This window comes from Felis catus, chromosome D4, assembly GCF_018350175.1.
Source record: "Felis catus isolate Fca126 chromosome D4, F.catus_Fca126_mat1.0, whole genome shotgun sequence".
In the NCBI taxonomy this organism is placed as follows: Eukaryota; Metazoa; Chordata; class Mammalia; order Carnivora; family Felidae; genus Felis; species Felis catus.
This window is the reverse complement of record NC_058380.1, coordinates 82,957,370-82,970,033: the sequence shown is the minus strand read 5'-3', so window position 1 is coordinate 82,970,033 and position 12,664 is coordinate 82,957,370. Positions and strand designations below refer to the sequence as shown.

The window sequence follows — 12,664 nt, the reverse complement described above, 5'->3', positions numbered from 1 at the left end:
ATACTCTCTCTTATGATGTGAGCTCCTCCTCATCCTCTATAGCCATTTTATCGAGGAGGAAACTGAAGCAGGCAATTTTCTGATCATTTGCTTTAAATTGCTCTGCTAGACAGTGGTGCAGTTAGCATTAGAAGCCAAACTCCTAACTCCCAGTTCAATGCTCTCTCCCCAGACCACCCTGTAGTCTCAGAGGCCACCTGGACAGATACATAACCCCCCAAGCCCACTTCCAGTCTTCCCCTCCAACACACATACACACACACACACCACCCAGCAGGCACCCAGACATTTTTGTGGCCAGGATGGCTACAACCTCCTTTGAAAGGCAGCCAGCTTTGCCCTCCACCAAATAACTTTGTTTTATTTATAGTCTCCTGCTCAGAGCTTTTGAACTGGCTGCTCATTCCAGGGAAGATCTTGATAACAACTGTTCTTTGGAGAGGGTCCATAAGAAACAAGGTGAATAAACACCACAGAGGCCCTGCCCGTCTAGCAGAGTTTTGCTCCTGGGGGTGTTTATAAGTCGGTGTTGGTGTCTGGGTGCAGAAGACTTGGAATTCAAAATGGCGGTTTGGATTTTCAATTTCTTTCTTTTTTCTTTTTTGCTTTAATTCAAAAAAGTTTATTCTTTTAACAATCTCAAGGGCATAGGTCAAAGAGAGAGATTACCTTTATACTGAATACAACTCCAAAAGAAGCAGTTCTTCTTGCTTTCTTTGCTCCCTGCCTGGCTGGGACCTAGGGCCAGTTACTGTAGTGATTGAGGGGTGGGGGTGGGGGGGACACTTCACGAATTTACAACAGCCAAAACGGCAGAAAGAATGAATGGCATCTTAGGACAGAAGACTGTAAAAGAAAAAGAAGTGGAGGAAGAAGGAGAAGAAAGAAAAGACTAATTTCAAAAGTGAACCATGAACCTGGCATGTTTTCTGACTTGTGGCCAAAGGTGCCATCCTAAAGCATAACTGTGTCACATGTGTTTGGAATTATTCAGCCTGGATGCTAATCTCCGGTCCACCAGTTGCTAGTTATGTAACCTTTCCTCTTTGAGAGATGGAGGTGGGGGGGGGGGTGCTGTAAACTCACTAGATTATCGTGAGATGCTAACCATGTAGGGGAAATATAGTGCCCGGTTCAGTGAGAACACTCACTCACCCACTCAGCCAACAGTAGCTATTGGTAGCTGTCTTTATTACTCCCTCTGTGATTCCTCCAGGCTTAGAGGGAAGGATACTGAGGTGTTCATGAAAGTAGCCCCAAGGGGGAAAGGAGGCAGGCAGCATGTTGGTGCTTGACTCAAATACGTTCATTGGCGTTGTTACTCTTTGTCAGGGGCCGTTACAGTGACACGACCTTCCTGCATGGGAACCTCCCAAATGGCTTATAAAGGGTAGGGCGGAGCGGAGCCACTAACCGGGTAGTACAAAGCCCCCAGGTGGCGTTCCTGCGGGTATGTGAGGTCTCCTAACAGATCTAAGGGGAGAGGAAGGGGCTTCCATCAAGCACCATGCTGGGGAAGTGGATAGGGTGCTAGAGGAGAGGGTCTGCGGTTCCCTTAAGGAACTTACTGGAAGGTATGGCATTTAAAAAAGGGAAAACTTGTGCTTTCACGGAAGCCTGATTGGGAGACATGATCTCAACGCCAAAGCTACTGAGCGGGAGGACTCCAAGGGGAGGAATGGGTGCAGGCTTCTTCAGGTGAGCTCGGGAGTCTCTAAGGGACGAGGGTCTCTCTTCAGGGGACTGTAAGGTCTCTACCGGAGCGCAGTCGGAGTGGGGGAGGCCCTCGGGAACACCGCGCCCCCAGCTCCGCGAGGCCGGCGGACCGACGCGCCCTTCCCGCCCCCCACCGCCCTCAGGCGGCCCCGCCTCCCGGCAGCGGACTACACTTCCCGGCAGCCCCCGCGGGTGGCGGCGGCGGCGGCGGCGCGGACAGGAGGAGGCGGCTGTGTGAGAGGCGGAGGGGGCGGTGCGCGCCGGGTACGCGCGCCGGCGACCATGGCGTTCGCCGGGCTGGAGCGAGTACATTAACCCCGGGAGGCGGCGGCGGCGACGAGGGAGCGAGCTGCGAGCGGGCGGGCCCAGCCTGAGGGAAGGGAGGAAGGGGCGGGGAGAGCGCCGGAGGGAGGCCGGTCGGCCGCGGGCGGGCGGGCAGCGCAGCGCCGAGCGGGGCCCGCGGGCCCATGAGGAGGCCCGGGGACCATGGGCTCCAGGATCAAGTGAGTGCGGCCGGGCGGAGCCGGGCCGGGCGCGGGGCGGCGAGGCCGGGCGAGGGCTGCAGGCCGCGGGCGGCGCGGGGGACTTGTTGCCGGGGCCTGAGGGGCGCCCCGCGTGCCGGCGTCACGCGGGGAGGGGGACGGTTGCCATGACGATCCAGGGAGGCGCGAGGGCGGGGTACGCGGGGGGGTGGTGGTGGTGGAAGGGCTCTGGTGGTCAGGTGTCCCCTGTTCACCTGAGGGCGGGAGCCGCAGAGATTACGAGGTGGCCCCTTTCCTGGGGTAACAGAATCTCTGAAAATGCTCATACAACTGTTGGGGGGGGGGAGGGCGAGAAACCTCCGGAAGCAACTCCCCAAATGGGCGTGTTTGGGGCTCCCCTGAGAGTTGGGCAGGTCCTGAGAGGTCTGCTTAAGGCCTGCGGTTCTCGGAGGGGCCACTCGTGGATTTAAGGTCTGGATGGCCCGAGGGAGGAGGGCCCTTTTCTCTTTCCTCCTTTAAAAGCCCTGTTATCTGTGAAAGTCTCCACACAGCAAGGGCCAAAGGCTATGAAGATGCCTCTGTGTCGTAATTGAGCACCTGATCCTGATGGTGGTTGGAAAGGCTTTGTAATCCAACCTGGCAAATTCCTTCACTCATTCATTCACCTGGAATCCTCAGTGGGGGATTCGTTTTCCGGGGATGTTGTTGATACATGGAACTTCAGAACCCGTGGAAACATTGTTGCCTTTGCTTCTAGACCTAGAAGTTGACTTTGGAAAGTGCAAACTTTTACGCAGTCCAATTTGGGTGTGTTGCTTTGGGCTCTATCTCCCCTCCCAGCCGGGTCCTTTTTCGGCCTCTCCCTTCCTCAGCTCCAGAGCATGAGATGCCTTATCTCTAATCACTAACAAATGTTCAGTTTTCTCTATGAGTAATAGAATTGTTTAAGGGCACTTAAAGTGGACAGCATAGGCTTTTCCCTAAACGGCTTTCATAGGACACTTGAAACCTGCTTACAAGAAAGTCTGCGGAATGTGTTTATTTCAGCGCTTTGAGAATGTTGCTTGGGAAGTTTGAAAGGGGAAGGAAGGGCCTTGAGGATGAACTCTCCTACTTATTCAAACGCTGCCTCTCAGGTGCAGTCCGTGTCCTTGCAGCGTGACCCTTGCCCATCCTTGTAGTCCCCTGATTGACTCAGGCTTCCCATTCACTAAATGTGCTGCCGCAGCCCTGAGACATGCGCTAAGTGAAGCTGAGAAAGTTTGCTTATGATAATGAAAACGGAAGAGGTGCGGGAGCCCACTGTTCATTCTTGACTCTGGAAAGGAGGGGAGAAAGTTACAAGTGTGCTCCAAACAAGAGCTTAAGGGGTTTGGGAGGTAAAAAGACGTGGTGTGTGAAGCCTCGGGATTAAGGAGGTACTCCAAGTTCAGCTCCTGCTTCCAAGTAAGAGTTGTGAACTTGGATTTCGATAGCACTTGGAAACACTTCCCAAAAAGCCACCTTACAGTCGCAGAGTATGCTTGTGAGGATGCTTACCCTTGTTACAGAGACGTTCAGAAACTTGGCCGACCTGAGGCGGTCAGTGTCAGAACTAGCGTGAAAATCCAACAAGTGGAAGGTCAGATGACGGGGCATCAGGTCTCTCTCTTGATCTTGAAGGTTGCAGGTTAACGTGCATCTCAGGCACGTTTTGTGGAACCCATAAGTGTTCTGAGCACTTGGGCAAGGGAACTTGCTAAGGTGTGAAATTAGCATAAAGAATAACCTTGGTCTTGAAACTAGACTGCTCTGGGATAAAAAACTTAGGCTTGGGGAAATATGTTTGCTTTACCTGTGGTGAGACTGGAAGAGGAGCTCTGAAAAGTAGTTGTAATTTACGGTGACTTCTGACTAAGCAGCGTCTGTGTGCAGCTGGGAATGGGGATGGACAGGTGGCTTGGGACCATCTACTTCGATGCTGCCCTAGTCTTTGGAGGAAACAGAGCTTTGGCCACTACTGCCTGTCGCACCCTGACAGGAAAGAACAGACTTCGCTCAAGGTGTTGAGCTGCCTGAGTTGAAATCTAAGTGTACAGGCTTTGTTGTGTAGGGACAGTTGGGGGGGGGGCAGATTTGTAGGGGGAGTGTGGGACAGAAAGCACTGTGGGTCCCCTCTGGGCAGGAGAGCATTGTGGCTGCCAGGCTTCCCACTTTTTGCTGCCGTGTGGCCCAGTCAGGCTGATGATGTGGAATCAGATCTGGGTTCAAATTCCAGCTCTTTTGTCTACTGACTGTGAAACTTGGCACAGACTACTTCTTTCACCCTCAGTTTCCCTGAGGGTAAAATGGGGGAGACTATAATGCTGCAGAGTCATAATGAACAAATAAATGCAGTGTCCACGTGATTGCTGGGCCCGGATTAAAAATTCAGTAACTGTTAGTTTTCTTTTATACCTTCTCTATAAAAAAAAAAACACCTAAGAAAACCAGTCTGTTTTATGCCAGGAATGTCAGGGAATGGCATGCTATGAGAAATGGAAGAAAGTTTTGATGATCAAGGAATTAGACTGTTAATGCGAAGGGCAGGACTTAACACTCTCATTATTAAAAAATAAAAGTTGATTAAAAACAATGTGTGTAATTGTGCAGCTGGTGTCTCTTGTATCATCAGTAAAGCAGGTGAGTTGCCAGGCACAGGTGCTGAGATTTAGTGCTTGATCAGACTTTGAGGCTAAGGCTGGTTGAGCACAATCTCTGTGTCAGGCGTGGTGGTATTGCCTTGTGCGAACCATTTTATCAGATCCCACAACTGTCCTATGATGTAGGTACTACTAACCACATTTTTCAAATGAGAGAATGGGAATTTATTGCCTAAGATTAGTTGCCATCCCCAGGAAGCCTGCCCTGATGCTGGTTCTGCACCCTGAGTCTCCTCCCCAGCCTAGGCCGGCCGCCCTCCTCTCTGCATCCCCCTCCCCAGCCTAGGCTGGGTGCCCCTCAGCTGTGTGTCCTCTCTTCAGCCTAGGACAGGTGCCCTTTATCTGTGCACCCCTTGCCCAGCCGAGGCCACGTGCCCCTTGTGTTTATCGCCATCACAGCACTAAAGTTAGTTCCTTGACCGTCTTCCACATTAAGCCAGGCATACTTGAGAGCAGGGACTCTCTTTGTCTTTGAGTTCTCTGTGTCAGACCCAGTACCTGCCATGTAAGGTTGTTTAGGAAGAATTTATGGAATGATTTAAGAAGTCTGCTAGGATCTGAGTTAAGATCCTAACTAAGGCTCTGGGTTGAGTACACGTAGAGTTAAAAGAATAGTTTGCTACCTAAACTCTTGAGGACAAGAGTTTTTATGTTTTTAAGTCAAGTTGCCCTGGTCTATGCAGAGAATTACTTATTTTTTTCTGAAGAGTGTTTTTTAGTTCATGTTCACTTAAGGAATATCGTCTGGCTTCAGACCAAACATTTACTTGACCAGGGAAGGAAAATGTCACCAGTATGCAGGTAGCACCCTGGAAAGCAGACCTTTATCTAGAGGGATGAAAGGAGCAGGGGTAACTGGCAGTCTTCGACAGGTATGTTTAAATCTTATTTAGTGTTTGAGTGATCCCGGCGGACTAGAATGTGGTTAATGTGAAGCAATTTAACTGATAATGCAGACATATAGCAGGAAACTGTGTGGCAGTTTAATATTGCTTGTGGTGACATCTTAGAAATTGTTTCCAGGCACCGAGGGCAGGAAGTGGATTGTAAGTAATCGAAGGAAGTATTCTAAGTGAGTTTGAGGAAACCTGACATTTATGGATGCAGAGAAGAGCATACTCTAAGATTTGAAGGCATAGGGACAGGGCAGAGCAGCTCATTTGGCCTTGTGGTGGTATTTATTTTGCATTAGCCTGTGTACCTGTCTTCTGTCCCTGTCAGACTGTGACCTCTTTGAGGTTGGTGACCCAGAAGCGTATCCGTTTATTCATTCACTCACTGTGGAACTAAGTGTGAAGCACATATTGAACATTCACCCACAAAATGTTGGTGATTATTATGTTAGTATTGTTGTAATTAGTAGTACTATATCATGTACCTGGTAGTGGGCTGAGTGCCCGGGGCACAAAAATAAAGGTTTTTCTTAAAAAAACTAAATAAAAAATAAAGGTTTTCCTTCACGTTAAGGTTTTCCAAAATAGTAGCGAGACAGAAATGCAAAATAAAACAAACTCCGTCTGGGGCCCCGCCCCACCAAAAAACCCGAGTATGATACAGTACGAGCAGTGCTATGGTAGAGATGCAGCTTGTGCTGAGTAGGTGAAGGGATGGAGAGGCTGTCTGCCAAGGTGGCTTCAAGGAAGGAAGGCCAGCTGGCTTCATAGAGCTGTTTTAGCTGAGACAGGAGAGGTGATAAGGGTGTGAAAAGGGCAAGTGGTGGCAGTAGTCCCCACCGAGGGAGCAGTATGTGTGAAGATGGGGCATACTAAGAAAATAAAAACGTTAATTACCATTTTTAGGCACATGCCAGGAATTGTGTTAGACACTGAGAATTACGGTGCTGAATAATGCATATTCATTCCTACTCTCATGGAGCTTATAGTCTGGCGGACCCAACAGATGAAAAATCACAGATCAATTCCCATAAAGCTATGTGGATGTGCTAGAAAGGAAACAAGATGCTGAGTGACAATGCAGGGTGGCTGTCCTGTTTCAAAGCAGTGAGGGAAGGTTTACTGTAGAGCTGACATTTGAGCTGAGACTTCAAGGATGAGAAATCATTAGTCCTGTAAAGAGACTGGGCAAGACTTTCCACTCCGGACAGAGTTGAGCATATACAAAGGCCTCGAGGCAAGACAATCCTAGACCCATTTCAGGATCTGCTAGAAGTCCACAGGTTTGGGTAGTGACTGATGGGACAGAGCCTTGTTGTAAGGTCTGAGATCAAGACTGGGGCCTGAGTAGGGCCTTGTAGGCCATGGCAGTCAAAAACAACTTGAGATGTAATTCACACAACTATTACGTTTATTTTTTTTAACGTATAATTAAATGATTTTTAGCTTGCTCACAAAAGTGTGGTCAATAACTACTATCCAACTTAACATTTTCATCCACCCCGGAAGGAAACCTCATGCCCATTAGCATTTGTTTCTCATTCCCCCCAAACCCTCTCAGCCCTGAGCAATCACTAATCTACTTACAGTTGCTGTAGATTTATACTGGGCATTTCGTATAAGTGGAATCATACAATTGCTGAATAATATTTCATTGTATTGAGAAACCACATTTTCATCCTCTCATCAGTTGTTAGGTGTTTGGGTTGTTTCCACTTTTCCACTGTTATGAATAATGTTGCTGTGAACATTTTGTGTGGGCATATGCTTTCCTTTCTCTTGGGTATATACCTAGGAGTGGAATTGCTGGATCATATGGTAACTCTGTTTAAGAAACCGTTAAACTGTTTTCGGAAGCAATTGTACCACTTTGTGTAAAGTGGTTATCTCCTTGTGGTTTTGATTTGGCCCAGATGAGTTGCGTGGAAAACAAAAGATCAGCGTAGAAAGAGAGAGGTTTCTCAGCAGAGGTTGGAACTTGAACTGAAAGAAAGGTGATGTTTGTCTCTTTTCCTCCCAGACTCTTGGGGTTCAAAGTCCTTTGGCTTCAGCCCTTTTTTGTTTGGGAGACGCGGGAAGTACGAATCCCCCTACTTCGCCATGTTGACCTTCTCGTGGAAAGGTGATATTTGGAGAAGGGAGGAGGCATTCCTAGAGGAAGAACAGCGGAAGTTTTAGGACTTGGGAGTGGGAGAACCCCTTCTTATTGTTTTCTGGTACGGAGAAGCAGCTTTGGTTTCTGAGGATAGCTCGGCTCCAGTCTTGTTTTCAGACTGCTCCTCAAAGGATCCCATTACCAGAATACACTACAGACTTCCTTCTTTGTGAGGCCTGTGTGTAGCATGGCTGACATGTCTCCCTAGTGTGGGATGAGAGCAGAAGTTGATATGTGCCCTCCTCCAGGGCTTCTCCCACTATTGTCTCTTCTATTTCCTCTCGCCACCACAGTGCTCCCCTGCCAGTCCCCGTGGAAGATGGTACGAAGGGTGGCAGAATGAGAGTCTTGTTGCAGACCGTGCTCCCCATTGTCAGTGCCCAGATTCAGTCACTTGAATTGTCATGACTTTTCTGAACAGTGTATTGGGTGCCACTCTGTCATTCTCGTCTTAGCCCGTTGCAGTCAACTTCAAGGGTTTTGCACAGCAGCTAGGAAGGTTGAAACAGGGAACGTAAAACCTGGAATGTTGCTTTAGGAAAATATGTTTCAGACTGTTACATCTGTGTGTAAGCTCCTAGCTGGAATTCTGGTTGTGGGTTGCAAAGATGCAGCCTTTTTCCTGGCCCTAGAGGGAACTAATCTCTGGATTTACAACATCCTTTTGCTTAAAAGGATTTTGTTGGGAAATGGAAAGATAAACAAGGAAGAAAAATAAACCAAAGAAAACAAAAACAAAGTTGGTCTCCTTGACTTTTATTGGAATCCATACCCATTCTTTCCAAGTATTTAGGACTTGAAAAGGAGCCAAATAAAGGAAGTAACAAAAGGTATGTTCAAAACATTTGACTTCCTATAGAAAAGATAGGTTACCTTCCCAAAATTCGTTTGTAAATTGGTTACAGTATTTAGAATGTATTTTTTTCTTAGAGACATGTTACTATACATGAATCAGTGGTTGTCAAAGATAAAGACTTTGTAGGCAGAAGGAACTGTGTAAAAGACAGGTATAGCTGAAATATAGGATATGTGAATAAAGGTTAGGGGTGAAATTGAAAAAGTAGGCTTATGCCACCGGGACACGATGCCATTGAAAGATTGAGTTGGGAATGTGATACGATCAGATTTGGGTTTTTAGGAAGATTACTGTGGCAGCAGTAGTTTAGAACAGTGATACCTCAGGCTTGTACAAGATGATGCACTGGGGTGTGAAAAGAATATGTTAGAACTTATCTTTTTATTCTTATTTTTCTTAAAGTAGGCTTCACACCCAGTGTGGAGCCCAACGTGGGCTTAAACTCATGACTCTGAGATCAAGACCTGAGTTGAGATCAAGAGTTGGGGGCTTAACTAACTGAGCCACCCAGGTACCCCTTCTATATGTATATGTTTTTTATCAATCTTCAAAATTTTCTTTTGTGTTTTCAAGTGTATATATTAGTATAGTAAGACATTCTTATAATTTATAAATCATTGTATCAAATGTATGCTTAAATTTTTTGATAGGGAAGGAGTGCATGGGAAAAAAAAATTGGAGACCACTGGTTCATGGAACTGCGTTACAGATGCTGTAGAAGATCAAGGCCTGATGTGAGGTTTTAGTTGTCAAAAGAAAAAGGACAGATTCGAGAGAGATTTTGGGTAGAATTGACAGGACTTGGTGACAAATTACACGTAAGGGGCGAGAGAAGAATCAAAGACGATTTGCCGAGGTTAGCAAAGTTACATTAGAAATGAGTGTTTGGAAGGTGAGGGCCAGTTATGTAACGTGTTTGCTTTTCTGAGGAAAAGTGGAAAGTTATAATTGGGAGAAGGCGTTTTAGTCTGCAGCGAGAAGGGAAGAAATCTTTTAAGGGCCTCGTAGTGAATGTGTGTGCTTCATTTGATGAGTAAGACTTTAAGTGGCCTGAGCCAAGTTGCTGAAGCGAAATCTGTCCATGTTAGATGTTAGAGAAGAAGTAAACTTTTGAACTCACTTGAGCCACAGGAAAGGTTTCAGGGATGTTTCATTGATCTCGCTTAGGCTGTATGAATAAATAGGAGGAAGGAAACTAATGTAGAGAAAGATGCTGTTTGACTCCGAGCAAACAGTTCTTGTACTCCAGGGTGTGAGAGGAGCTGGGGAATGTGGGCCTTGGAGACCCGTGCAGTCCGCATCTGAGTCCTGAAGCTAACAGATTCACCTGTAAGGTGGTTGTGAGGGCTAGAAGCGACCTTGCGTCTCGCCTTCAGTGGAGAAAGGATTGTTGAGTAAATGGCAGCTGTCACTACTACTGCTTGGAGAGGACGAGCACGCCTGTCTGAACCACCTGGAGTCAAAGCAAGTCTTCTTTTTTATAGGCTTTTTTTTTTTTTTTTTTTTAAAGCCAGAGAGAAAGTATTTGCTTGCTCTCTGTGAGTATGATAGGATGGTGTGTTTTACATTTTACTGAATTTATTTGAAGGTTTGTGATCCTGTGCAAGGCACTGTTCCTCTTGCTGGTTGGGAGAAAAGAAGCTCAAAGTCCACTGAGAGAGATAAGAGAAGCATGCAAATAATTAGAACAATAGTGATTAACACCATGTCTCTTCTCTCACAAACTATTTGAAGATTTTATTCACCTTTACATAAGATTTATACCTTCTTATATTTATCTTTGTGTAGCTGGTGCTGTTCACGTCTAAACTTTTTTTTTTAATTAAAAAAAATTTTTTTTTTAATTTACATCCGAGTTAGTTAGCATATAGTGCAATAATGATTTCAGGAGTAGAATCCAGTAACTTATCCCCTACATGTGACACCCAGTGCTCATCCCAACAAGTGTCCTCCTTAATGCCTCTTACCTATTTAGCCCATCCCCCCAACCACAACCCCTCCAGCAACCCTGTTTGTTCTCTATATTTGAGTCTCTTATGTTTTGTCCCCCACCCTGTTTTTCTATTTTTTTGCTTCCCTTAGCTTCGTCTGTTTTGTATCTTAAATTCCACATATGAGTGAAATCACATTTGTTTTTTTCTGACTAATTTCAATTAGATAATACACTAGTTCCATCCAGATTGTTGCAAATGGCAAGATTTCATTCTTTTTGATTGCCAAGTAATACCCCACTGTGTGTATATACCACATCTTTTTTTTTTTTAATATGATGTATTGTCAAATTGTCTATCATAACAGTGTGTAAAGTGTGCTTTTGGTTTTTGGGGTAGATTCCCATGGTTCATCGTTTACATACAACACCCAGTGCTCATCCCAAAGTGCCCTCTTCAATGCCCATCACTCATTTTCCCCTCTCCCCCACTCCCCCATTCACCCTCAGTTTGTTCTCTGTATGAGTCTCTTATGGTTTGCCTCCCTCCCTCTCCGTTTGTAACTGTTTTTTCCCCCTTCTCTTCCCCCGTGGTCTTTTGTTAAGTTTCTCAAGATACACATACGAGTGAAAACATATCTGTCCTCTGACTTATTTCACTCAGCATAATACCTTCCACTTCCATTCACATTGCTGCAAATGGCATGATTTCATCCTTTCTTATTGCCAAGTAGTATTCCATTGTATATATAAACCACATCTTTATCCATTCATCAGCTGGTGGGCATTTAGGGTCTTTCCATAATTTGGCTATTGTTGACAGTGCTGCTATAAACATTGGGGTACATGTGCCCCTATGCATCAGCACTCCTGGATCCCTTGGATAAATTCCTAGTAGTGCTATTGCTGGGTCGTAGGTACCATATATTCTTTATCCATTCATCTATCGATGGACATTTGGGCTCTTTCCATACTTTGGCTATTGTTGATAGCACTCCTATAAACATTGGGGTGCATGTGCCCTTTTGAAACAACACAGCTGTATCCTTTGGACAAATACCTTGTAGTGCAATTGCTGGGTTGTAGGGTAGTTCTATTTTTAGTTTTTTGAGGAACCTTCATACTGTTTTCCAGAGTGGCTGCACCAGGTTGCCTTCCCACCAGCAGTGCAAAAGAGATCCTCTTTCTCCACATCGCCCACATCTGTTGTTGCCTGAGTTGTTAATGTTTGCCATTTTGACAGGTGTGAGGTGGTATCTCGTGGTTTTGATTTGTATTTCCTGGGTGATGAGTGATGTTGAGCATTTTTTCATGTGTCAATTGGCCATCTGGATGTCTTCCTCGGAGAAGTGTCTATTCATGTCTTTTGCCCATTTCTTCACTGGGTTATTTGTTTTTTGGGTGTTGAGTTTGGTAAGTTCTTTATAGATTGACTACTAACCCTTTATCCAATATGTTATTTGCAAATATCTTCTCCCATTCCATAGGTTGCCTTTTAGTTTTGCTGATTGTTTTCTTCACCGTGCGGAAGCTTTTTATCTTGATGAGATCCCAGTAGTTATTTTTGCTTTTGTTTCCCTTGCCTTCAGAGACCTGTTAAGAAGTTGCTGCAGCCAGGGTCACAGAGGTTGTTGCCTGCATTCTCCTCTAGGATTTTGAAGCTTCCTGTCTTACGTTTAGGTCTTTCATCCATTTTGAGTTCATTTTTGTGTATGGTGTAAGAAAGTGGTCCAGGTTCATTCTCCTGCATGTCGCTGTTCAGTTGTCCCAACACCATTTGCTGAAGAGACCGTATTTGCTCCATTGGATATTTTTTCCTGCTTTGTCAAAGATTAGTTGGCTATACATTTGTGTCAATTTCTGGGTTCTCTATTCTGTTCTGTTGATCTGAGTGTTTTTGTGCGAGTACCATACTGTCTTGATGATTACAGCTTTGTGTAATACATCTTGA

At 45.8% G+C, this 12,664-nt stretch overlaps 1 protein-coding gene across 1 annotated transcript in view; it reads left to right on the top strand.

Annotated features, from left to right (window-relative positions):
* Positions 1–2,081: 2,081 nt before the first annotated feature.
* DENND1A (DENN domain containing 1A) overlaps positions 2,082–12,664 on the top strand; it is a 510,341-nt gene continuing 499,758 nt past the window's right edge. Inside the window, exon 1 of the mRNA XM_045043640.1 lies at positions 2,082–2,219. Within this exon, the coding sequence (XP_044899575.1) occupies positions 2,203–2,219 (17 nt within the window). The 5' untranslated portion in view covers positions 2,082–2,202. The remainder of the gene's footprint in view (positions 2,220–12,664) is intronic.